At 39.8% G+C, this 27,597-nt stretch overlaps 1 protein-coding gene across 3 annotated transcripts in view; it reads left to right on the top strand.

Moving 5' to 3' along the window:
- ccm2 (CCM2 scaffold protein) overlaps positions 1–27,597 on the top strand; it is a 96,373-nt gene that overhangs the window by 34,489 nt on the left and 34,287 nt on the right. For all 3 annotated transcript variants that reach the window (XM_072557311.1, XM_072557329.1, XM_072557321.1), the window contains exons 2-4: positions 12,141–12,317; positions 23,004–23,087; positions 23,709–23,892. In XM_072557311.1, the coding sequence (XP_072413412.1) occupies positions 12,141–12,317; positions 23,004–23,087; positions 23,709–23,892 (445 nt within the window). The remainder of the gene's footprint in view (positions 1–12,140; positions 12,318–23,003; positions 23,088–23,708; positions 23,893–27,597) is intronic.

Below are 27,597 nucleotides of genomic sequence, written 5' to 3'. Positions count from 1 at the left end.
ACATGGCCTGTCTTTTAATGCAGTCTTCTCTCTCTACCCTTGATTGTATTGTCTGGCAGTGGTAAGCTGACAACTATGAATGATTCATGCACTTAGTTCTGAATGTGCAACATGATAGATCTACTATTGCATGTTCTGCCTCACTACTTTCTGTATGCTATCTAAGGTTCTGCTCACATTTTCAGTTCCTTTTACAACTGTCTTTGTTGCTCTAAGTGCAACAGCAAATATAGGTTACTGGGGATCATTTTGTCTTTGGAAATATTTTTCCTGAAATCTTTGCAAGCTGTGCAGCAGTCTTTCTTTTTCATTTGAGAAATATACAAATTTCGCTATCTGGTCTGAATTAATAGAGACTAAGGTGTGTACATTTCAAAATCCAGAGTCAGCAATTAGGTTTTTTAAAAAATTCTGATGCCTTTCTCTGCCCCTTCCCTCATTCTGACCCAAGCTGCCCTACCCCCACTAGCCCTAGCAACCTTCAATAAAAATGCATACATGTCACAGTCCACTGGATTGAAGGTTTCTGCAAAGAGGAAGTCTTGTAACCTTGCCCATTTAACTCTACAGACTACTCCCCTGCATCTACCGTTTTTGGCTATTTGTGGTGTTGCCTTTCTTTGTGTCACAGATGCAGGCCATGTCCACAAAGGTCTCCCTTGAGTCGAGTTTAGCGAACAATTGCAATACTCATCTTGCACCCATATTTTCTATCTTTGCAATTCACTTTAAAGGAAAAATAGTGAGTATTTGTTGTACTGATTTTTTTTTTAGACATGTAACCACAACGCAATCTGGATTTAGTTGCAACGTTAGTAGTTGTGTAGTAGAAATATTGAAATAACACCTGGTGTTAAGTTTCTTTGTGTGCAGTTACTTCATCTTTCACGGATATGCTGTTTTTCATAACTATTACGTTCCAAAACACTTCACATCAAAAAAAAATGTTAGATGTCAAGTCCCTGATTTGTAGGTAAATATGAAAGTCACTTTCTGTACCACAAAGCCACATCATTGACTACCCATTTTTTGGAAATTGTTGACCCATAAAAACTCCAAAATGCTTTAAGTTTGAAAAAAATGCTATTGAACATCTGTTTGTAATATATTAACATCGATTTACTTCAAATATAAATGTATGGGTTTGCTTAGTTGGTTATGAATGATCTATTCTCTCTATAATGAACTATTTACTAATAGCATATGAAAATGTGCAATTTTACATTTAATTTTGAAATATTTGGTGTATACTCAAGTGAATCATTTTTAAATTGTACTAGGTTTATCTAGACTTATTTCTAGAAATTTGATCGCCACATGTTTTATTTGGAAATGTTGAACAATCTAGCTACCCAACCTGCTCTCACTGAGCAAGTGAAATCATTCTTGAGAAAATTATGGAATTATCATGGTTCAATCCTTTTAAAAGTGTAATACGGTGGAGGCTTCAGTCTGACCATTAAAATTGCCAGCACTTGAACTATCAGGAGGGGGAGAAAACATTTCAACTGATTCCTGTTGAATGTCAACAGCATCCTCAAATACTCTTAAGACATGCATGTTAAACTTTAATGAGACTGTCTTTAAAGCATCCTTAGCTGAATGACAAAACTAAGCTTTAAAGTCTGGCTTCTCATACAGTTTCTCCACTGGAATTTCCAATAGTCATTGAACATCAGCCAGTTTGGAACCTTCTCATTCTTAGGTACAACTGAAAATGCAACATTTTGCTGGGAGAGCAATAGAGCCAAGGAAAATACACACTTGTTGCTGTTGCCAAGACAAATGTAACTTGACTGCCTCCCATTCCGTTTTAAATGTGAAATTTCTAAATACTATCCACAACTCAATTACATCATCCTTTTTGTTTTGAATTCATGAACTGCACAGCACTGCAATACATTTGTTTTATAAAAACAGTTGACTTTGCTCAATTTGTTTTGATGTGTATGAATAATTGACTAAGATAGGAATTTTGTAAATTTGTCAAAGTCTATTATAGAATAGTCCATGTTTTAAGAAAGCTTTTTAAAGTTTGTGAAATAAAACAAAAAAAAGTGGGACAGCTGTGAAAGTCCCTTTTTTCCCTAAATTTAAAACTACCATATATACTTGTGTATAAGTTGAATTTTGAAGACTTTTTTTAAAGCTGAAATTAGGGAGTTGACTAATACCAGGTATTGTTTTTGAGGGAATTAAATTCATGCTTGATATGAGTCCAAAAATGGACAAACAAGAGCCAGATCTCTGTATAAAATCATAAACAACAGAAGGAAAAAGAATTATGGCCATTTATTGAACATTTATCCACAAATAACTGTCTCTATTCTGCCTGCTATGGTAGAATGGTACAGTAGTACCCTTGTACCCACAGGGGTATGTTCCAAGACCTACCACAGAAGCATATCTAAAGCTGCTCTAAGTGGCATAATTTATATCATATTGAATTTTTAGAACTAACTTGATGTAAAGTAATCCAAGGAATTGTTTTGTTAGTTGACGCAGATATTATTCAGTGGAAAGACTTGTAATTACATCAGTCATATGATGGTATGCTGCTCTCAAATCTCTTATACGTTTTGCATTGTTTGTTTTTCTTGGATATTAGCAAAGTTAAACAAAGTAAAATTGCCCCAGCATGTACAAAGTGCTAAAACCATTATAATACTTTTATACTGACAGGTCAATATCTACAGTGGTTGAATAGAGGATACATGGTGAAGAAAACAGTTTGTACTCAAGTCTTGATTGTCATTTGCATTTCACCTTGGAGTAGTAAGTTAGGTACTAGCGAGAGAAATCGCAAACAAGTCCATATCCATTTGGTAATTTAAACAGGAAATTTACCTTTCAGGCAGCAACCCCCCCCCCACACCCCGTTCCCTGGTTCTGGAATGTTCCCTGAAATATGTTCAGGCCACAGTAAACCGTGGGTTATTGAAACTGTGGAAAACAAACTCTCAGGTGACAGTAATTCTGCAAATGTGGTGTGGAGTGTGATGGCTAGCGAACTGGGAGACCTGGAACGGAGCAGTGCAGACTGGAAAACCAGAGTGGAGCGCAGTGGGCAGGCACGCGGACTCAAATGTTGATCTCTAACTATGAAGAGCTAGGGTCAACATATACATGAGATATATGGAAAATACAAGATTTTTCAGCCAAAAATTAGGGATAGGCTTATACATTGACCTATACATGTGTGTGTCTATATGGTATACAGGTAGTTTTTTTATAACACAATAGTTGGTTGTGTTCTTATGCAACCCCATGTTGTAGAAAAATAACGCTTTGCCAACACTAAGCACTGTTTCTAATGTAATTGCGTTACAGCAAATTCATGTTAATGAAATGTTTTAAAAGTTTGTGCTTTAGCAAGTGTCCCCAGTTCATCATTTGCATTATGTAACAACCTGTAGTTTTGGTTTATCTCATTTTGGCTTATTGATATTTGGCATTTCAACAATTCTTTGTTCCATTGCAAAGTTTAATCTAATGCAATACCATTCAAACACTTGGTAAATGTACACCAAGTGCTTAATTCTTCCTTTCGTTTGTTTTTTTTGGTCTTATGCATGCCCTAGCCTTCCAACTGTAACTGTGTAACAGTTCTATCCGGAAAGACTAAACTAGGTTATCTTGCTCTCAAGGCTAGGATAACCCAATTATGTTCCCACTGAGGGTATGTATCTGTTTGGCTGTAGTAGATCTGTCATTAAATCCAATAAGATATATTTGGGAAGATCATTGACCTTGAGTGGTGAGAATGTGACATTCTGTGCAAATGGAGTATTTGAGATGGTTGCTTGAATCTAGTCAAATAGGAGTAGGCAAATACATGAAAAAGGGAATAGGATATATTTTAATAGGGAGATGAAGTAAGGTTGTATCAATCCCAATCTCTGACCAAATAACCATTATCTCTTAACCATGCTGAGTTTTACATCTATCTAAACTTAGGTTTGTTGTTCCCAACAATGACATGCTTGGAATCCAAGTTGGGAGGAGGAGAAACAAACTTTTTTGGCTGGAAAAAAATGTGCTAAATAAACCAATTTTGAAAAAAACACAGCTAGTCCGACACTATCAGTGGGCAGGAGATAGAGGACTGCAGATGCTGAAGAGTCAGTAGATAGTGTGGTGTTGGAAAAAACAAGCAGGTCGGGCAGCATCTGAGGATCTGGAGAGTTCCTGTTTCAGGCAGGAACATTGAGACTGGGGAAGGGGACTAAGAAACGAGGGATGGGGGGTGCGGCGGAGGTGGTAGAGAGGTAGGTGGGTCGGTGATAGGTGAACACAGGTATGAGGTGATTGTAATAGGTCTCTGAGAAGGAAGATGGGCAGATAGGTCAGGTCAAGAGAGCAGTGCAGAGTTGGAGGGCTGGATTTGGGATGGGGACATTTGGAAACCAATGAATTCACTGTTGGGACCCTACAACCACAAGGTCTCAATGTGGAAGTTGTCGTTTTTTTCGTGACAGACAGTTAACATTTGAGTTCAGTGTAATACTTGAGAGTTGCTGTAACTTTTGAGGATCAGTTCATTTGAATGCTGCTATTCTGGGAAAGCATTGCAGCAGAGAGTTTAAAAGTTTTGCTGGTGTCAAATTATCCTATCAGTATAAATTCAAGCTTTATTTCTGTTGGGTTTAAACATTGTCCTTTTCACTCAATTTGTATAACCTTCAGATATGCTTCTGGGGTCATCAGTTCAGAAGTAAACATGGCATTAAAAGGTCTGATATCTTCTCGAGGACTTAAAGAGCCATTCTTGGCTATATATTTCATGTAATTCTGCCACTGAGCAGCATTCTTATCTAAAGATCTTTTCCTTTGCAATCATGTTTCGTATTTTTTGAGGTTGGTAGGGTTTTTTATTTCACACTGGATCTAAAGATGTCAATAAATTCCACAAGAAAATATTTTACAATATATCTTGAATTGTGTATTGCTAGCTTAGCAGTTGGCTGACAGCTATTTATTAGAGGGGTACCATCATTTTAGTATTCACAAAATATAAACTGCTTTATTGTAATTTGTGCTTGCGTAAACTGAAACTATATTTGAAATTTTGCCTAAAATTGGGTTATTTTATCTAGTCCTAATCCATTGCCTCATTTCTTTCCTGGAAAGGAAATGTTTTGTTCGTATAGGCTGTTGTCCACAAGGTTAATGCATCTTCATAATGCTATCCTTCCTTCCTCTGACCTTCCTAATTTGTATTTAGGAGAAATGATGCTCCAAGAAAGGGGAACCTATACAAGTAAGCCTGTCCTGTCCTTGCCAATGATAGACATCTTAAGAATTCAGTACATGTCCTAATTGATATTTTTCATGACTTCCTAAAAACTTCTATAACTCTTATCTGTCTGTAAGTGTACTGAAATGTCTTGGCACAGCAAAATGATAGGTGGCAGTCTTTTTTTTAAAGAAAAGAAACCTAATGTTTTTGCTTCCAAGCACCTTTTTTTGATTATATTAATTTCCCTTACCAGAATGCTCTGAACAGCACCTGCTTGTTTCAGGTAAACATGGTACTGCCATGATTTTATTTTGATAATGATGTTGTACTCTAGAGATCTCCTCTGTCCACTGCGCCACCAATTATGATGTAATCTGCAAACTTACTAATACTTCCTCCTATATTCACATCCAAATCATTAACAGCACAACCTCGATTATCTGCATGAGATGGGCAGGGAATATTTTGTTTGGATAACTGACCTGATCATAAACAAGCGGTAACTTGAATGCTGGTTATCTGAGCATGCCTATGTTATCTGGCAATGCATGCCATAATGCCGTTTAACTGATAAATGAATGTTGAGTTGCCCAATGCTGTTTTTACGGGACCTTGAGACCTTGTTCGGATAATCGAGGTTGTACTGTATATAAAATCACAAGGCTGCGGTGCCAGCACTAATCACTGCATCGTGTCAGGATTGTCTAACTAACAGAAAGCAGATGTGAGATAAATGGACGATTCTTTTGTGGTGGGCTAAATATAACTAATAGGGTACCACAATGTTCTGCCCTCAGGGACCCAACTACTTCTGATCCATGTTAATGACTTGGATGCAGCAGCAGAAGATAGAGCCAAAATTGTAGATGACGTGAAAACAGGTGGGAAAATAAATTGCAACACAGACATTTTTAAAATTTCTATATAAATGAATAGGTGCGGTGAATGGCCCAGAATTTGGCAGATGGAATTGGACGTGGATAACAGAGAGGTTATCCAATTTAATTGGAAGGATGGAAAGGATATTAAATGAAGTGACAATTCAGAATGCTTCAGTACAGGGGGATCTAGGTGTCCTTGTGTAAGAATCACAGAGCGTTAATATGCAGTACAGCACGTAATAAAGAGGGCAAATGAAATTTTGGTATCTTTGCTAAAGGAATAGAGTATAAAAGTAGGGAAGTGTTGCTGTGACTGCATGTGTCACCTGAAGTGTTGTGTACAGTTTTGGTTCTTTGAGGGACTTAAGTTAGAGACAGTTTGAGGTGATGTACTAGATTGATCCTAAAGTGAGGAATTTGTCTTGTGAATCGAGGTTAGCTGTTTTGACCTAAAACACACAAGTTTAAAGAAGTGAGGGAGGTCAATTCGAGGTATACAAGATAAAGGGAATTGACAAAGTAGACATAAAGCAGTGTAACAAATTTCTATATAAAAGCAAATAGAGATGCTCAAAACCTGAAGTAGAAACTGAAAAGTCTCAACACTTGGGACAGGTAGCATTTATAGTGACAGACATTATTTTAACATTTTTGGGCTGATGCCTGATTTTAAACCAAATGCTTCCAGGCACTACTATCACATTCGAATCAAATAAAACTAAGTCCTTCCGTTGTTACTCCCACAACAAAGAAAAAACAATCAAACTTAAACTATACAGAGGAACCTCAATTATCTGGCATTCGATTATCTAAATTTTGGATTGTCTGGACAAGTTGCATGCTTGGCTAAATTGTTATTTGGCATTCTGTTAACCCTGCCTGTGTCATTTGGATAATCGAGGTTCCGCTGTACATGTTTCTGTCCGCATTTTAGTTTTGAGCCCAATTCAGCTCCTTGTTCATATTTTTATTCAATATGATGGGTGAAAGAGATCAATCTGAGACTCTTTCCTCCCTATTTCCCTGTGTCCCACTCCACATCTTAGTAATTTAAATCCTCCCAAGCAGCTCTAGCAAATCTCCCTGCCAGTATATTAGTCCCCTTCCAATTCCAGTACAATCCATCCTCCTTGTACAGGTCACTTCTACCCCAAAAGAGAGTCCAATGATCCAAGTTCATCTATGAATTATACTGTTTGTTTGTTTTTCCTAGATGCACTCCAATGTCCAGTACTACATGAACTCAAACAGCAAAGACAGTAACTGCAAATTCACTGCTGTGTCAGTTAGCAATGTAGGTTTCTTTCTGTCCCTCCTGACCATGTGCTTTGGTGTCTTTTGTCTGTCTTTCACCCTTTTTAAAGTGTTGTTGTTTTGACATTGTTCTTTCCCCTCCCCACGCCCCCCCACCAAAAGTTCCAAAACAATGCAACAATAATGCAATGTAAAATCGTAATGCTACTCCTGGAATTTGAGGGAATCACCTCCAACATCTAAAATACCTCAAAGGAGCAGTTTTTACAGCCACAATTCTTTTTTTCCCATCCTCCATGGCAAATGAGATGAGATAAGGTTAAAATAACCGGTCGGCATGGACGTGTTGGACTGACCGGTCTGTTACCATACTGTACATCTTTATGCCTCTGTAAATGTAGATACAAAGAAATGCAGCTAAGACTTGAGATGACAGTTTAGAAAAACTAAGATGGGTATGGGTTCAAAGCACCTGCCAGGGCTGTGATAGCACAATTATCTTGGAAAGTTTTGCTGCAACGAAGACCTGAGGTTTAAAAATAAATTATCCAAGGGAATACTTAGGATGTTAGAAGCATGGGAAATTGCAGTATTATTGGGAAGGATTCTGATAGTGAATTTAGTTTTAGATTTTTCCGGCTGGCAGCTATTGGATGGAGTGGCCAGCTTTATGTTAGTAAGTTTGCTGGAATCTGGTGGTTGCCATAATTCAGCTAAATTTTAATCTATCATGTCCCAAATGATGTGCTTTTGCACAGTGACTTTGCCCCATCTGATATTGAAAGCAGCAGAAGAAAGTTCTTTTTAAATGGGTGGGCAACAATTTTAACTCTGTGCAAAACTGGAATTTTATACTTGTGGAAGTTTGGCCAACTTTGTTAATTCAATTTGTAATTTTTTTTCTAACAGTTGTGATGAACTGCTGATCTGGTCAGGATTTGCCTCAGGTCATCAAGAAAGCCACATGATCTCATAGACTATTAATTATAGTCATGAGCTACACCAGATTTGAGGCCATTCTGAAGTTGGTACCTCCTTTTACTTGATGCCAAAGAAAATGTTAAAACTCATGGGTTCACTAAAATACAATTCGAAGTTCAGTATTAAGTAAATTTGACAGTATTTATACATCAGTTTCATATTTTCAATTGTAACAGTGACTTCAGACCTTTTTTTAAAAGAGATGAATCTGTTGCAGTGCAAGTTTATATTAATACCTTGGATTTATCCAGTGCCTATTTGGCACACAGGGTTATCTGAGTTTAATGTTTACATGTAAAGAACATATTGTGAGCACCATAAAAGCTAGTTACAGAAGGAAGCTGTGGTGACAGTATTTCCTGTTCTATGCTGCTGTTAAAACTTTTAAGATAGTCTGATTCTTGATCTGCTGTTTGCAAAGTTCACTTTTCAATACATATTTGATGGTTTGCATTTGTAACACTTCACATGCATAAATTTAAGCTGCCTCGTTGATGAACAGTTCAGTTTGTACTCCTTATCCATAGTTTCAAATTGATTTTATGGTAAAAGTTCTCAATTTGTTCATAATAGTGATGGTAAATCAGTTGTCTTATTTGAGGATCAATCTCCAAGTGGATCATCTCCTATCTGAACAGGTTTATCTTGCATACCTTTGGGGCAAGGCATCCTGAGCTGCTGCTACTTGAACTTTTATCCAATGCATTTATTTAATATGTTACAGCTCAAAACGTAGTACAGTTTGATGGGCAAGTTATCTCCTTGTCATTTAATGTCAATTTTGCCTTGCTTCAAAGACAGCCCTAGGGTTGCCTTTTTTCTCTCCTTGGAGTGCTGGTGATTTAAGAATTGAGGGAAAAAGCTTTGGAACGGAAGATGGGTTTTTTGGCCATCTGGGCATTCTCTCCAGTTACTGAGCAAGTTTTGTAGCAGTTACACCTGAGTATCTGTGGAGTCAGCTTCATGATTATTTGCTTGTAGAGTCTAATGTTTCTGATTTAGGAACCATTATTTTCTTGCTGTATACATTGATCATATTTTGATATGTGTGCACTCGGAAGTGGCAAAAATTGAAAGCTCAAGACAAGTAATTGTATTGTAACCATTGTTTTGGTTTTATATTGCTTGTGTTTGCACTATCCCAAGATTGAATAATGCATCGATTTGGGAAAGTTCAGAAAGTTAGCAAATTCTGATTCAAATAAAGGCTTACAAAGTAATTGATTTATCCGATCCATGTTGGCAATCTATTATTAAATGGTAATTGCACACTGGGTTGATGTTCACAATTCCTTTATATAATTGGATAATAGTTTCATGGGGATGTTGTCTGAAATTAAATTTGTATTTTTACATGTTTTCAATGTATGTCTGACATTCAGTTGAACAGTCCTACCTGGTGTTTGGATAGCTTTGAGAGCCAAAGGAGCAGGAAACCATGATTGTGATTTTACATCGTGCATTTCGTGACCACAGGATGTCAAAACACTTTGCAGCCAATGAGATATTTTGAGGTGTACTCACTGTTATGCAAGAAGTGCATTAGTCAATTTGTGCGCTAGCAAGTACTGTAAACAGAACATGATCATAACCAAATCAGATTTGTATGATGTTGATTTGCAGGATAAACGTTCTTCAGGTCAGTGGAATAATTTAATTGCTGTTTTTCAGAAATCTGTCTTCACCTTGGAGTTTTGTGGGTGTTCAATTTTAATGTCCTTTGAAAAGAGCACATCAGCATAGCATTCCCTGAAGACTCAACTGGCAGCCTGGATCATTTTCAAATGAAACATGATCTCAACTGTATGGCTCAGGCTAAATGTTTTTTTCCTTTTCCTAGCAATGCAGGAGTTTCAGCCTATCACTAATTAAGCATCACCTAAGCATATGAGGCCCTTTTATGGCAGCGCAGTATCAGGCCGTAAGGCCTGGATTCACATCCTACCTGCTGCAGAGATGTCTAACATCTCTGAATAGGTTGATTTAGAAAATATCTAACCATGCAGGCAAGTGGGCAGAGGGAGTATTCAGATGGTCATGTAGCTTGATTTTGGAGGATGGAGGAGTCTGCCAACTTCAGGTGCGAACCTTTTTGTTTTAGTTTGAAAATCAAGTTGAAACCTCAAAGAAGTTGAGGGATGCACTTTGTAGCTGTGGATGACTCTCTGCATCATTCCAGGTGACTATTAATTTCCCTAAGTGAGAACGAAAAAAGGCCTCAAATGTTCGTTATATTGTAATCTGCACGTTTTGTGAAGTTACACATTCATGATCACCAAACCTCACCCAAGCAACTCTAGCCTTACCAAAAATGTTTGTCATGTTCTGCTATAACACGTTTTTTCAGCATGAATTGGGTTTCGTGTGATTGAAGAATTTAGACCATTATTTGTAGAACGTGAACTTTCCTTTCCTTTCCTGTATTGGTTAGAAAGTGATTCCGGCACTGAGGCAATGGCACGGCTATTGCACTGTTTTCTTAAGATCACGTGAGAATGGAACTGACTCATTATAACCACTGTAAAAGTTGGTTCCGACATAAGAACAAGTCAGAAGCTAGGAATTCTTTAGTAACTCATCACCTAACTTGCCGCAGTTTGCACGTGCTTTACAAATCACGAGTGGAGTGAGTGCAATACTTCTGCTTGCCAAGGTGAGTGTAGCTCCAACAGTAAAGTTCAACACCAGCCATGTACCATCTTCAATGTTCACTGCCCTGTGTGTGCCATGTAGAAGATGCACTGCAGTAATTCACTAAGGCTCCTGTGACAGCAATTTCCAAACACTTGGCCTCTGCCACTTTTGCCTTGAAGGTGGTAGATGCATAGGAATGCCACTACGTGCAAGGTACCTCCCAAGCTTTTGCTTATTGCCATTTATTCACTATTTACTGAATGAAAATCCTGGAACTCCACCTTTTAACCTGTATTGTGTCCCTACAAGCCAAAGATGGAAGTCATTCAAGAAGTCAGCTCACTATTGTTTGCTGCATTGCAGTGTGGGATGGGCAGTAAATGCTGACCTATCAAGTGATGCTAACACCCCCGTCCTATGAAGAATTAAAATCTAGCCTGGACCTTCAGAATATCTAGCCTAGTGACATCACCAGGAGGACACCATCTCCCCGATTCTCATTCCCAGTGTGGTTCCTGTCACTCTTTAACTAATGACTCAGTCGTTCTTCTCAGAACATCTTGGCATCTCTGAGCTCAGTTTTACATTAATGTCCCATTTTCTTGGCGGTTACGTCTAGCTGAAGCATTTGCCTGACCAACCTTCCTGATCAAAATCTAGATTTTCTTAAAAGCTCCATTCTCTGCTGCAGACTGCTACCAGTCCAAATTGTGCTGTGACATTTTAGCATGAACTGTATTCCAGTTCATAACTTGCCATCATGATTCAGGTCATACAATGCTGATAATTCTTTGCAGACTTTAAAAGGAATAATTTGGAAGCAAATATAATTATCAGAAAAATGTAATGCTCTAGATTCAAAAGCAGAAATCAAAACCTAATAAAAGATATTCAAATGCTAACACTTTACAAAAAGCAGAATTACATTTTGGAATTTGGGAATAGAGTCTGCTTATATCTTAACTGCATTTGCAATGGCCTTTTATTTTGTCAAATTAAAAATTATCAATACTCAGAAATAAATTTGTATTTCTGATTTAAGGCCAGGTAGCCTAAATAACCTCAAGCAAACTTAATGTAGTTTTATGCAATGTTTTTAACAACTGAATTGCAATAATGTTAAACTGAAACTCCTGTGCTTGCATTTGTAGCCTGGAATCGTGTCACCGTTTAAGCGTGTTTTCCTGAAAGGAGAGAAGGGACGTGATAAGAAGGCACAAGAAAAGGTTACAGAACGAAGACCGTTGCATACAGTTACCCTGGCCTTGCCAGATCACAGAGTTGAACCAGAGATTCTGTTGAATGATTATATTGAAAAGGAAGTAAAGGTAGAACTGAAGTTCTGAAACTACCCTCTCATTATAAGCTGTAACTTTTTTAAATTTGCTATCCTTTTTCTTAGAAACCTGTATGATACAACTATATATTGTGATCCTTTGGATGCAAGTGTTGCCTTTTAAAATTATTGCCACCCATTGTTAATGCACATCCTGTTTTTGCGCTCTGTTGCATGAATGGACTTTCTTTTGGGAGGGGCTGAGAAAGAGGAACCATAATATAAATAGTCTATCTGGGTCTGCATCCAATCTATTTAACTTTTCTCTTTGAATTACTGAGCACATTGCTTTCATTTTTCAAAAACGAATGTCTTTTCATTTTTCTGTCTGCCTTCCTTTGTTTAAAGGCTCTGATTGCTTATTGAGTTTTATTTTGAAAATTGTCGTATCATATTCTCATTTACTCTGGTCATCACTTAAGTGGTGCCTCATTTGCTGGCGTCATGGAGACTAATTGCCCATTTTTAAACTCTTGAGTAGGAAGTTTTTTATTTTTACCATTGATTATTTGCATTTCATTATTCTAATGTCCAATGGAGGTAAACTAACCTTTAAATAATTGAACTAACTCCTGAAGTGCAACTTTATTTTCTGAACGAGATTTGAGGAAGATCTGGCCTCATTAGACAGCTGCCTCAGTCGCATTTACTAGACTGAGGTGAGATGGATTAAGACATGAAATTTTGAGAGCCCAAAATGTGGTTTTATGACTAAACTTGATTAAATGGGGAGCAACAAAAGAAAAGCTTCACTTTTTAAAAAAAATTGATACACCTGTGATGGGGCATTAAGGAAAACATCAGCACCAATATACCTATATTCCTTTTTATTCAGCCTAATTGAACATGCACAACTCAAAGCATGTCAATATAGGAGTGTTGAACCAAACACACTGGCTCTTCTGTGCAGTGTTGGGGCATGGGGTTTAAGAGCCTATTTAAAACAGGATCCAATGTTTGGAGGATGTTTGATTTGACGTTTAAACGCTCGTCTAAAAATGTTCAATGTATATACATGGGAATGTAGAACTGTCAAGGAGCTTGAAGACTTTGAGTGCCTGACAATTTAGGCTCTGGAGACAAATGTTTTGGATATTTTTCCACCTGGTTAAAAGGTATGTTAATTGACCTATTGTTTTCAAGTCAGTTGACTCAAAGTGGCCACTTATTGATAAGCAAATTAAATATTCTTTTCTGCAACTTAACATTCCAGTTACTCATTTGAGTAATTAATCAGTTTTACAGATCATGTGAATGTACTGCCGAAAGTGTAGTGAGGTAGAACTTGAAGCAAGATGGATGCATGGCCCATTCCCTCCTGTTTGAAAGATTGTACGAAGAGGTGGCAACAGGTTAACTCAAATGTGCGTACTGCTGACATTTGGAAGGCAGCTTATAATGTGGATAGAAGAGCTGTGAAAGCCCAAAACTGATGGGAATCTAATTGGAAACCATGCAGGCTGTCTCTTAGGAGTTTTCTTAGGATGACAAACTGGCAGAGATTATCTCTACTGAAATTTGCAGCCACCATGCTGTACTTGCTGCAAATGACTAGTGGCATCTGTCCCAAAAAGGAGTTGTTGTCTACCAAGCATTCTTATCCCATGGAATTTTTTTATAGTGGTGCTGAGATGAAGTGTATGCTTTGTCTTCCCTGATCTTAGCCTGTATCTGAGGTGAAGGCTATCTTTTTTTTACGATGCGTTTTACCTGCTGAGTATCATGCATTTTCAGTTAAAGGCACTTCATAAGTACAAATAGTCTGACTTCACTGACCGTGGAAACCTAGCGTTGTCACATTTTTGACATGAAATTGATCTTTAATGACGTGACAACTTGCGTTTCCACTTAGCTCCTGATTTTTGACTACAAGATTCAATTAAAACAAAATTTAACTGAACAAAAGGAACATATATGACAATGAACATAACTGTTTCAAAGCCTAATAGCTTCTCTGAAGCTTTTTTTTAGATCTTTTAGATTACTTCCAGTGTGGAAACAGGCCCTTTGGCCCAACAAGTCCACACCGACCTGTAACCCACCTAGACCCGTTCCCCTACATTTACCCCTTCACCTAACACTACAGGCAATTTACCTAACCTGCACATTTTTGGATTGTGGAAGGAAACCGGAGCACCCGGAGGAAACCCACACAGACACCGGGAGAATTAAAGTCATAAATTAACCTATTGTGTATTCTGCTGTTTGGAGTTCGTTGAAACTGGCTTTTTAGATTTAAGATGTGGAATCACCAAATGAGTAAAGATCAGCTATTCTATTAATTCTGTCCACTTTTTTCTCTTTTTCTCCTAATTCATAGATTCACAGAGTATAGAAGAGGTCTTTTGGCTCATCGAGTCTTTTTATAGACAATAGATGCAGGAGTAGGCCATTCTGCCCTTCGAGCCTGCACCGCCATTCAATATGATCATGGCTGATCATTCCTAATCAGTATCCTGTTCCAGCCTTATCTCCATACCCCTTGACTCCACTATCTTTAAGAGCTCTATCCAATTCTTTCTTAAATGAATCCAGAGACTGGGCCTCCACTGCCCTCTGGGGCAGAGCATTCCACACAGCCACCACTCTCTGGGTGAAGTAGTTTCTCCTCATCTCTGTCCTAAATGGTCTACCCCGTATTTTTAAGTTGTGTCCTCTGGTTCGGCACTCCCCCATCAACGGAAATATGTTCCCTCCTGCCAGAGTGTCCAGTCCTTTCATAATCCTATACGTTTCAATCAGATCCCCTCTCAGTCTTCTAAACTCAAGGGTATACAAGCCCAGTCGCTTCAGTCTTTCCGTGTAAGGCAATCCTGCCATTCCAGGAATTGACCTCGTGAACCTACACTGCACTCCCTCAATAGCCAGAATGTCTTTCCTCAAATTTTTTGTATTGCTACTCACACTAGTCCCGTATTCCCATGCGAGACCCTAGCCTTAAACGTATGACACTTTAAGTATTCATTCAAGTATTTTTTAAAAAGGTTGAGGGGTTTCCCACCTTGACTATCCTCCCCAGTCTATTCCAAGCCCTCACCACACTGAATGAAAAAGCTTTTCATCAAATCCACTGTAAACCTCATGCTTTTCATTTTAAGTGTGCCCCCTTGTTCTTAGTCATTCAACTAAGGTTGAGGGGTTTTGTGCTGCAGTGAGAAGGAAATCTCCATTGCCTTGTTAGCAGTCTTACTACTGTGTCAGTGACTTTTTGGCTCAGTCTTCCAAGGTTGAGGAGTATCATGCAGTTTGCACCCAGGTAGACGCATTACATGTAACTGGGTTCAAGGTGAAACACTAGCACTGGCGCTACACCTATGTCAACCTGTGCTTCTGAAGTGCTGACCACCCAAATGATCTAGGTCCACCCCCTCTTAGTGAAGATGAGAGGTACCTTGCCATAGAACCATGGAAATGTACAACATGGAAACAGACCCTTTGGTCCAACCTGTCCAAGCCAACCAGATATTCCCACCTAATCTAGTCCCACCTGTCAGCACCTGGCCCATATCCCTCCAAACCCTTCCTATTCATACACCCATCCAAATGCCTTTTAAATGTTGCAGTTGTACCAGCCTCCATCATTTCCTCTGGCAGCTCATTCCATACACGTACCACCCTCTGTGAAAAAGTTGTCCCTTTTATATCTTTTCCCTCTCACCTTAAACCTATGCCCTCTAGTTCTGGACTCCCCTACCCCAGGGAAAAGACTTTGTCTATTTATCCTATCCATACCCCTCATGATTTTGTAAACCTCTGAGGTCACTCCTCAGTCTCCGACACTCCAGGGAAAACAGCCCCAGCCTGTTCAGACTCTCCCTGTAGCTCAAATCCTCCAACCCTGGCAACATTCTTAAATCTTTTCTGAACCCTTTCAAATTTCACAACATCTTTCCGCTAGGAAGGAGGCCAGAATTGCACGCAGTATTCCAGCAGTGGTCTAACCAATGTCCTGTACAGCCTCAACACAACCTCTCTACTCCTATACTCAATACTCTGACCAATAAAGGAAAGCATACCAAACACTGCCTTCACTATCCTATCTACCTGTCACTACTTTCAAGTAGCTATGAACCTGCTGTCCAAGATCTCTTTGTTCAGCAGCGCTTCCTCGGACCTTACCATTAAGTGTATAAGTCCTGCTAAGATTTGCTTTCCCAAAATGCAGCATTTCGCATTTATCTGAATTGAACTCCATCTGTCTCTTCTCAATCCATTGGCCCATCTGATCCAGGTCCAGTTATAATATGAGGTAATCTTCGCTGTCCACTACACCTCCAATTTTGGTGTCATCTGCAAACTTTACTAACTATACCTCTTATGGTCACATCCACATCATTTGTGTAAATGATAAAAAGTCGTGGACCCAGCACCAATCCTTGTGGCACTCCACTGGTCACAGGTCTCCAACCTGATTCAACAACCATCCACCACCACCACCTACCTTTTGAGTGATTTACTGGGAAGAGTATGTCTGGACTTGGCTGTCAAGGCCATAATCAGTGAAGCATGGAGTTGGCACATCCCAACTCACTTATGCTCTTTGTTTTACATTAAGTAACAATTTTTAATAGAAATCCCACTCCTCCACTGGCTGAATTTGTGAAGTTTTAATAAAATTCAGTGACTCCATGGTGTTGCTAACTTCTGAAGTTATTGTTAACGTCTGTTCTGAGGCAGGCTGTGGTAGAGAGGTCTCTGGCAGAGTATTCCCACAGATATAACTCCCCAGCCCCAGTGTTTATATAAATTCCTGCCAGTTCAGTAATTTTGTGATCGGTGGAAGTGACCAGCACACTAAGTAGAACAGTAGCAGCCATGCTATCCTTTTTATCCTCTCTCCTTCCTCCCACTAGTCTCGTCTCTGATCTCTCACTGCCTCAGCAGGCGGTGCTCCCCTCCACTGAACCATTTGTCTGAAGTCTTCCTCAGTCGTGCCTGGTTTCAGTTGTCTTGGACCCCCCCCCCCCTCGCCACTGGTAGTCAATGTGCAATGGTTTCTCCATGCCCTCAGGATGAAGTTCGGGGCCTGGAACATCAGAAACCTTATGGACAGTCCTGTCAGTGATGGGCTGGAACACTGCACCACCATCATTGCCTGGGAACTCAGGCACTGCGATATTGATATCACCACCCCAAGTGAAATTCAGCAGACAAGTGAAGAACACCTCAGAGCAAGGTCGAAAAGTGTGGCACTGGAAAAGCACAACAAGTCAGGCAGCATCCTAGGAGCAGGAGAATCAACATTTTGGAATGTGTTGGGGTGGGTCGGGGAACGGGGACTGAGATAAATAGGGTGGGGCTGTGGAGAAATGTTATCTGGGAAGGCTATAGATGCAGATGGGCATTGGTGGTAATAGGGTGGAGTGGGATAGATGAGAAGGTGGTGACCAGTCTTTCTGGGAAGACAAGGCCAAAGAAGAATGCCACATCCATGGACTTGACTGTGCCATCACAAACTGGTGGGCCAACTTTAGCCTCTGCAGAATAAGTGGCCGTCACATGACATTCCAACTCATCCTTGCTCAGAACCGGTCTGTCATGGTATTTGGTACATATGCACCAACATTGAAGGCAGCAGCTGAGGGCAAGGTGGAATTCTACTCAGCCTTGACCAGTCTGTGTCTGGTCCTTGCAGTGGGCAAACTAATCATCCTCAGCGACTTCTGCATCAAGGTCAGCAAAAGTGCAGATTTCTGGGATGATGTAATTGGGAGAGAGAAAGTAGGGAAGTAGATGTCCAGCCCTTCTCCTGACCATAATGTTCTCATCACCAGCACTGTTCAAACAGTGACAAACAAAAAAAAAGACGTGGCAAAACCCAAGCTCCAACTGCTGACCCCACCTTGACTTTGCCATTATCAGAACAAGGGATCAGAAAGCCGTTCGAGTCATCTGTGCATTGCCAGGAACTGATGACTGGATGAGACATCACTTCATCTGAGCCAGGGTTAACATAAATATAGCCACGCCACAGCAGAGACAACAGAAGTGGTGCCGCAAGAACTCAATGTTAAGGCCCTCTCAGACCCAGAAAAGAGAGCCTCGTTCAACCAGTTTCTCTCCACAAACCTAGCAGTCCTCACTGACTCCGGGTCGCAAGATTCCAAATGCCTCTGGTCTGCCCTCAAGGTCGCTATCATTGTCTGCAAAACCAGTCAGTCACTTAAACAGGAACCACCAGGACTAGTTTGACGAAAATGATCAGGAGATCCAAGAACTAATGAGCTGGAAGTGCATGGCATTTGAGTGTAAAACCGTGAACCTGCGACATAAAGAACAGGTGGTGGATGGAGAAAGCACTGGAAGCCCAACAAATGACCGACAACCATGATGTGCAGGATTTTTTCTGTGTTGCTAAAACAACCTATGGATCAAACATCCAAGGCCCCACCCCACTGCTGGCTAAGGACTGAGTGACTCTTATCAAAGACAAAGAAGCTATGCAGAGGGAGAATTTCGTGGAGACCTCAACCAGAGCTCTGTCATCGATCTGAGAGTCCTTGAATGCGACACACCATAAGCTCAGCAACATCCCAGCACACTAAGTAGAGAAGTCCATCTGCCAGCTCAAGAAGAACAAGGCTGCTGGATCAGATGGTAGACCTGCTGAGGCATTGAGTGTGGAGGTAAAGAGTTCTTGCTGCAGCTACATGCCCCTGTCTGTCTTCTCTGGGAGGAGGATAGCATTCTGGGAGAGCTCATGCCATAGTCATGAGCGTTTTCAAAAAAAGAACATGTCTGACTGTGAAAAGTACAGGGGAATCTCACTGTTGTCAACCATTTGGAAAAGACATTGCCAAGATCCTCCTCAACCATCTCCTTGTGGCTGAGGAATGCCTCCCAGAATTGCAGCGCAGCCTTTGGCCAGAGAGGGGTACAATAAACATTTTCACTTCTCTGCATTTCTCCTGCAACTATCATGCAAGAACCTACCCTAGACATAGCCACCTTTTTGACCTTACAAAAGCCTTTGACATCATAGCTAGGAAGCATTATGGAGCAGTATTTGGAAACAACAATCCTGGCTGAATTGTTTCTTGTAAACTATATACAATCTAAACCTAAACAGTTGACCATATCAACCTGGTTAAATTTAAAATGTATGAACAATGGAGGAGCAGGGCTAGAAAAGAATCAGTTCTGTTATGAACCAGAACATTTCAAAACATTTCAAGAAAATAGTTCTGACCCAACCTTGTTTAAAGCAGTGTAAGCAGCTGGTCAAACCACTGTGTTAAATAAAACAATTTGTTTACAAGATTACCAAATGAAACACAACAGAGAACAGACACAATCAATTAAAAGGTTCCTCGAATAAGTAGTAATAAAGGTGTGGGTTTTATTACTACCTGTGGTTTTCCAGTTACAAAAATCAACCACATCCTTATGCAATCCAGGCCAGTAAAAATGTTTGTGTATTTTAGCTTTGGTTTTTCTCACCCCTAAGTAACCCCTAGCAGCTCGTGCGCTACTCGCAGCACCACCTTTTGAAATCCACTGGCAATACGACTTTTAAGAACTTTTGCCCATTTCTCATCTGCCTGAATATGTGATGGTCTCCATTTCCTCATTCAGAGATTTTCTTTTTAAAGATAGTAGTATTTAGGGATACATTTGGATTCTTTTTCTGTGTATTTCTTTTAATATAGTTGCTTTAAATGTCCATCTTTCTGCTATAACTCAGTTGATTTATCTGAGCTAAAGATGTCTGCTTTATCATCTATCTGCTCCTGGCTTATGCAAACCATCTGATCAGATAGGGTCTCTGCTAATTACAATTCAACTTTATTATCTGTACTTTCTGATCTCTCCTATTTCAAATGGTGACTCAGTGACTTTGTTACTGAACATGTCAGGAAAGATCCCAGAAAGTGTCCTGTAATAGATCAGTTGCCTGAGCTTCCACTAGTCTTTCAACTACAGTTCACTCCTGTGACCCTGCTATATCGTTAGCAAGGACAAATTGTATTCCTGGAGCTGACGGTTTGTCCAGTATTCCAACCACGATTTCTCCACTTTTTACTGGACACTCTGACCTCATTCCCATAACTGGCACTTTTCTGGCAATAGTCCTTCAGAGGTAATCTCTCCTCATCTTTCAACATCACAGATTGGGAGGATCCTGTATCTTTCAAGATTGCAAGCTCTTTGCCTGCTGCTCCTGGCTGATACAAATAAACTTTACCTTTGCAAGTATATGGTTTAAGAAGATCTGGCACTTCCTCCTCAACCAACCTCCAACCTGGTTGGTGCAGCTTTTGAACCTCCACTGTGCTTTCTATTACCACTCCAACAAAATTCCCTGGCTTATCCTGTTTCCCAGTGTTTTTCCTGAACCATCAACACTGATTTCACGTGGCCTATTTTATTGCAGTGAAAACACCAGAGTTTTTTAACTTCTCTTTCTGCTTCAGGGGTTTCTTTTTTTTTTAAATTTTGTGGTAAATTATCCTTATGATTTTCCCTAAGATCCATCTTTTCCTTTCTGCATGAGGATTTCTTTCTTCCCTAATTTCTATATCTCACGGATTGAAATTGAGGTAGAAACCAAACTTTGATTTATGGACCAATTCATAAATATCAGCCATTTTAGTTGCTAATCTTGCCATTTTAATTTTCTGCACTTCCACATGAGTTCTCACGACTTCAGGAAGTGAATTTTTGAATTCCTCCAAAATAATCATCTCTCTAAGAACATCATAGGTTTGCTCTATTTTTAATGTCCTTATCCACCTATCAAAATTACTTTGTTTGATCCTTTCAAACTCAATGTAGGTTTGACCAAGATCCCTCCTTAGATTCCTAAAATGTTGTCTGTAGCCTATATGCACTTAAGATGGCTTTCTTCACCACCTCATATGCCTCAGTTACCTCACTAGCTTTACCTACAAATTTTGTTTACATATTGGCCACCACATTTGTTTAGCTACCTTTTCAAATGAGATGAAAAAGGCTTCCACGTTCTTCTTCTCAAATTTAGGCAGTGCTTGAATATATTTAAATAGTTTCTCTTCAGGCCTTTGGCTACCATGGGTTTACTCATCCTGACTCTCTTCCTCACTAAGCTTATCTTCAGCCTTCATATTAGTCCTTTTTAAGCTGGCTTTTCTGTTGGATTTTCCTGAAGAAGGGCTTATGCCAGAAACGTCGATTCTCCTGTTCCTTGGATGCTGCCTGACCTGCTGCGCTTTTCCAGCAACACATTTTCAGCTCTGATCTCTAGCATCTGCAGTCCTCACTTTCTCCTTTTCTGTTTAAGTGCCAATTTCTGAAGTTCAAACTTCTCCTTCTCTCTTTCCTTTCCTTTCCTTTTAATAATTTAAACCGTTTCATTTTGTTGCTTTTTCCTTGACTTTTGCCTCTGACTCCAGTTGCTTCATTTTCAATTGAGTTTCAGCCATCTCTAAAGATTCTGATGGCATTTCCAACAAACTTAAATATTGAGCTATTGTTGTAATTATCTCTCATTTCTTTACAGAAGGAGGCAGCTCCGACCTCAGTTTATCTGCTAATTCCAGCAGCTTGGCCTTAACCACCTTTTACTAAAACCTCAAAAATCACTTCTTCTACCCCTAGAAAACTCTTTAGTGACTGAAAGAGCCATTACTATCCCAAGCACTGTTTAAACCAACTGAATTCACCTGGAACAAAAGATACTAACCCCTACCATTCGCTGCCTTTGAGTCCAAAAACTCTAATCCGAAATCAGTGCTACAGAATAAGTCCTGCAAAGCCTCCTTTAGTCTGTTATACACCAAGTCAGACCCCTCAAAATGTTTAAAGAAAGTAGCCCGGACCCTAATTTTGTGAATTGTTTTAAGCAGGTGTAAAACTGTTATTTCCTGGAGTGATGCAGCTGGTCAAACCAGTTTTTTTTTAAATAAAGTACTTATTTACCAGATTACCGAATGAAACACAAACAAAAAAGAACAGAATACCGAATAACTTAACCTATCCAAAATCCCAACAAATTATCCCAATTTATTGATGCTGTTCCACATATTTGCAAGAGACCCCATAAACACCCTTTGGCACAAAAGATAAAAATCAAACACAGGGTCTTACAGGGGGGAGAGAGAGAGAGAGAGAGATGGCAGAGAGATTCAGCATGGAACCCCTTCTTCCATGTAGTTATTTCTTGGGCCAGTAGCCTCAAAGTTGATTGACTGACTATCCACCTAAAGCATGCAGACTGCTCAAACCAGACCAGAGAAAAGCTGAACTTGGAGAACTGGCCACTCCCTTTCATTGTACAAGTATTTTTTAAACTTGAAAGTATTTTACCTGAGGCAGTATCTGTTAGCTATAATCAAATTGACCCTAAAACCCTTCAACCCGAGACCTCCTGGAACCTGTACCTTTATGACCACTCTGAAAAAATAACGAAGGACAACCTAACCTTGTTAAAGGTGCAGAATCATCACACTTCTGTACCGCAAGTTTGAGGAATTGCTGTATAATTAACTAAAATTATTTAAGATCTGTCATGTTTCATGTCTTTCAAATGTAAGCTCTTATTTAGTCTTCTATTAAAATTGTTACTTAGTGATTTATATGCAGAAATCACAGATTATTTAATATTGTTGTGTACTTCCACTAATTTGTACTTTATTTGCCTGCATTCAACAAATTTCATGGATTTATTAATTGCTTGATTAGCGTCCTCTCTTTATTGTAGTATTTAGGGCAACTCACGTCAGTGCCTGGTTACCTGAATCCATCCAGTCGAACCGAGATACTGCACTTGTTAGATAATGCAAGGGTGAGTAATGCTTTGATTGTTCTATTTGGGAAGGTTACTGCATATAAAACCAGGTCTACACGTTGCCTTTCTGTAGAATGGCATTTTAAATCCCTAATGGATAAAGGTCCATATAGTTAAACTTCCAAAGTATCTTGCAAGAAATAAGGAGCTTTTGCCAGTGTCCTAGCTAACACATTCCTTGACTAGCATCACAGTAACCGATTACTAGGTCACTTGACCTCCTTGCTTTAATGGTATATTGCTATGTGGCGCTGCATTCTCTTATACTATGGTATTGCCTATATTTTAAACAAAGAAACATCCTAGGCTATAAAATACTTCAGGGGCATTGTTGTTGTAAGGTATTAGAGAAATGGCAAGTTATTACAATGATGTTGATGATTATTTAGGCCTTATTTGAAACTAAGCACCTTCTATGTGCAATCTAAAAAGCTAAAATTATACTCCCTATCTGATGAAATTATGAAAGCAAAGTATTTTCAGCTAGCTGCTCACAAAACTAGTTTGGTTAACTAGTTCGAGTTAGTCGTTTTCATGTCCGATAAGGGGATTAGTAACTTATTCTTGGACAATTAAAGTATAAGCCAATTTATTTACAAATGTTTTCTTAATTTTCAGAGGGCACATCAGCTTCCAGGACCACTAACATCAGAACAAGATGCCGTGATTAGTGTGTCTGCATACAATGTTAAATTGGTGTGGCGAGATGGTGAAGATATTATCCTCCGACTTCCAATCCATGACATTGCAGCAGTCTCTTATATCAGAGATGATTCCCTTCACCTGGTCATTTTTAAAACTGGTAAGTTTTGTGCTTCGGTAGGATATTCTCCCAATTCATCCTGACATCTAAGACAAAAGCATGTGCATTGTTTAAAAAAAATATTAACTTTTGTATCTGCTACACATTAATGGCAATAGACTGTTTTCATAATGCAAGTGTTTGTCACATACCAGCAGCATAAATTATAAGCAAAAAGAGCATTTTAAGGCAGTATCACTTCACACACGTTAATTTTTGGCCTAATTCTGAACACTCCTCCTACTAAAGGATAAGGCAACTACATTTCTTCTGACAAATTCTCACCTCCAAATTCCTCCTCATAGAACATAGAGCATTACAGCACAGTACAGCCCCTTTGGCCCTCAATACTGCACTGACCTGTGGAACCAATCTGAAGCCCTTCTAACTTGCACTATTCCATTCTCATCCATATGCACATCCAATGACCATTCAAGTGCCCTTAAGGTTGGTGAGTCTACTACTGTTGCAGGCAGTGCATTCCATGCCCCTACTACTGACTAAAGAAACTACCTTTGACATCTATTCTATGTCTATCACCCTTCCATTTGAAGCTACGTCCCCTCGTGCTAGCCACCATACAAGGAAAAAGGCTCTCACTGTCCAACCTGTCTCGCCCTCTGATTACCTTGTGTCTCAATTAAGTCACCTCTCAACTTCTCTCTAACAAAAACAAGGCAACATCCCAATAAATCTCCTCTGAACCCTTTCCAAAGCTGTAACGTGGTGACCAGAACTGTACGCAATACTCCAAATGTGGCCATGCCAGAAGTTTGTACAGCTGCAGCATGATCTCATGGTTCTGAAACTCAATCCATCTACCAATAAAAGCTAACATACTCTATGCCGTCTTAACAACCCTATCAAACTGGCAACTATCAAGGATCTATATACCTGGACATAGTGTAGATGAGCAGAGAGATCTCTATCAAGAAGCTTACCATTTGCCCAGTAGTCTGCATTCCTGCTACTCCTTCAAAAGTGAATCACCTCACTTTTCCACATTAAACTTCATTTGCTAACCCTCAGCCCAGTTGTGCAGCTTATCTCTTGTCTCTCTGTAACCGACAACATCGTTCATCACTATCCACAACTGTATTGATCTTGGTGAAATCCGTAAATTTACTAACCCATTCTTCTACATCCTCATCCTCAATTATAAAAATGATAAACAGCAGTGGACCCAAAACAATCCTTGCAGTATCCCACTAGTAACTGAACTCCAGGGTGAATATTTTCCATCAACCACCACCCTCTGTTGTCTTTCAGTTAGCCAAGTTCTGATCCACACCGCAAAATTACCCTCAATCCCATATCTCCATGTTTTGTGCAGTAGCCTACAATGGGGAACCTTATCAAATGTCTTATTGAAATTCATATACTCCACATCAATGGCTTTACCCTCATCCACCTGTTTAGTCACCTTCTTTTAAAAAAAACTCAATAAGGTTTGTAAGGTACGACCTACCCTTCACAAAACCGTGTTGACTATCATTAGTTGTGGGTGAAATGCTGGAAAAGGCTATAAGAGAGAGGATATACAATCATCTAGAAAGGAATAAATGGATTAAAGTAGACTCTCAGGTCTTAATTACCAGGGTTGACTCTACTCCCCTTGAACAAGGGAGCAACATTTGCTATCTTCCAGTCTTCTGGCACTATTTCGATAGACAACGACAACATAAAGATCAAAGCCAAAGGCTCTGCAATCTCCTGGCTTCCCAGAGAATCCTTGGATAAATCCCATATGGCCCAGGGGAGTTATCTATTTTTAAACTTTCCAGAATTGCTAACACTTCCTCCTTATGCACCTCCATTTCATTTGGTCTAGTAACCTGTATCTCCATATTCTCCTCAACCACATTATCTTTTTCTTGTGTGAATACTGACCAAAACTATTCATTTAACGCTTCTCCTCCTATATCTCCTGACTCCACGCACAACTTCCCACTACTCTGCTTGATTGTCCCTAATCTTAGTCTAGACATTCTTTTATTCCTGATATAGCTATAGAAAGCCCAAGGATTTTTCTTGATCCTATCCGTCAATGACTTCTCATATCCCCTTCTGGCACTCCTTAGTTCTCTCTTTAGGTCTTACCTGGCTAACTTGTAACTCTCAAGCACCCTAACTGAGCCTTCGCATCTCATGCTAACATAAGCCCTTTACTTCCTTAGTAAACCACTGCTCCCGTGTTTGACAACTTCTTCCCTGCTTGACCGGTACATACTTATCAAGGACCTGACTAGAGTAGCTGGTCCTTTTTGAATAAGCTCCACATTTCAGTTGTGCCCATCCCCTGCAGTTTCGTTCACCATCTTATGCATCCTGAATCTTGCCTAATCACATTGTAATTGCCTTTCCCATAGCTGTACCTCTTGCCCTGTGGTATATACCTATCCCTTTTCCATCAATAAGGTAAACATAACCGAATTGTGGTCACTATCACCAAAGTGCTCACCTACCTCTAAATCTAATACCTGGCCGGGTTCATTACTCAGTACCAAATCTAATGTGGCCTTGCCCCTTATTAGCCTGTCTACATACTGTCAGGAAACACACCTGCACACACAGGACAGAAGTGACCAATCTAAAGTCCTTAAACTGTCGAATTCCCAGTCAATATTTGGAAAGTTGAAAACCCCATAACAACTAGCCTGACCCCCTCTCTCCCAACAAGGATCATCTTTGCTATCCTATTCTCCTACATCCCTGGAACTATTTGGAGACCTATAGAAAACTCCCAACCAGGTAACCTCTCCCTTCCTGTTTCTAATCTCAGCTCACATTACCTCTGTAGAGGAGTCTCAAACATCCTTCTGCAACTGTAATACTGTCCTCAATCTAACACTACCACACCACACGCTCTTTTACCATTATCTCTGTTCTGACTGAAACATCTAAATGCCGGAACCTGCAATAACCATTCCTGTCCCTGGTCCATCCATGTCTCCGAAGTGGCCACAACATCGAAGTCCCAGGTACCAACCCACGCTGCAAGTTCACCCACCTTATTCTGGATGCTCCTGGTAATGAAGCAGACACACTTCAAACCCCAATTTCTTGTTTGCCAGTGCCGCCTTGCAATCTTGAAATATTAGTTCTGACTTCAGTAAACTCATCCTCCCATATATTCAAACTACAATTTTGGTTTGCATCCCCCTACTAAAATTAGTTTTAAACCCACCTGAAGAGTATTAGCTAATTTTCCACTCAGGATATTGGTACCCCTATGGTTCAGGTGAAGACCAACCTGTTTGTAGAAGCCCCACCTAGCCCTAATTATCCAGGAATCCTAAATCCTCCCTCTTGCACCATCCCTGCAGCCACACGTTCAAATACTCGCTTTCCCTTTTCCTGATTTTGCTAGCATGTGGCATCAGCAGCAAACCAGAGATTGTTTTTGTTTTTGTTTTTGTTTGTGTTTTGTTTTTGTTTGTCTCTCTAAGCTTCTACCCTAGTTCCCTGAATGTCTGCTTTAATACCCCATCCCTTTTCCTACCTATGTCATTTGTGCCTATGTGGACCACGACTTAGGGCTGCACCCCTCCGCCTGAAAACACAATCAAAGACATAGTGAACTCTGGCACCTGGGAGGCAACGCATCAACCATGAGTCTCTCGTTTCCACAGAACCACCAAGCTGTCCCTCTAACTATGGAATCCCCAATGACTCATGCTCTGATCCTCTTTCCCCCTTCCCTCT

Source organism: Chiloscyllium punctatum, chromosome 3 (assembly GCF_047496795.1).
Source record: "Chiloscyllium punctatum isolate Juve2018m chromosome 3, sChiPun1.3, whole genome shotgun sequence".
In the NCBI taxonomy this organism is placed as follows: domain Eukaryota; kingdom Metazoa; phylum Chordata; class Chondrichthyes; order Orectolobiformes; family Hemiscylliidae; genus Chiloscyllium; species Chiloscyllium punctatum.
The sequence above is the reverse complement of the archived record's forward strand: the minus strand, read 5'-3'. Positions and strand labels throughout refer to the sequence as shown.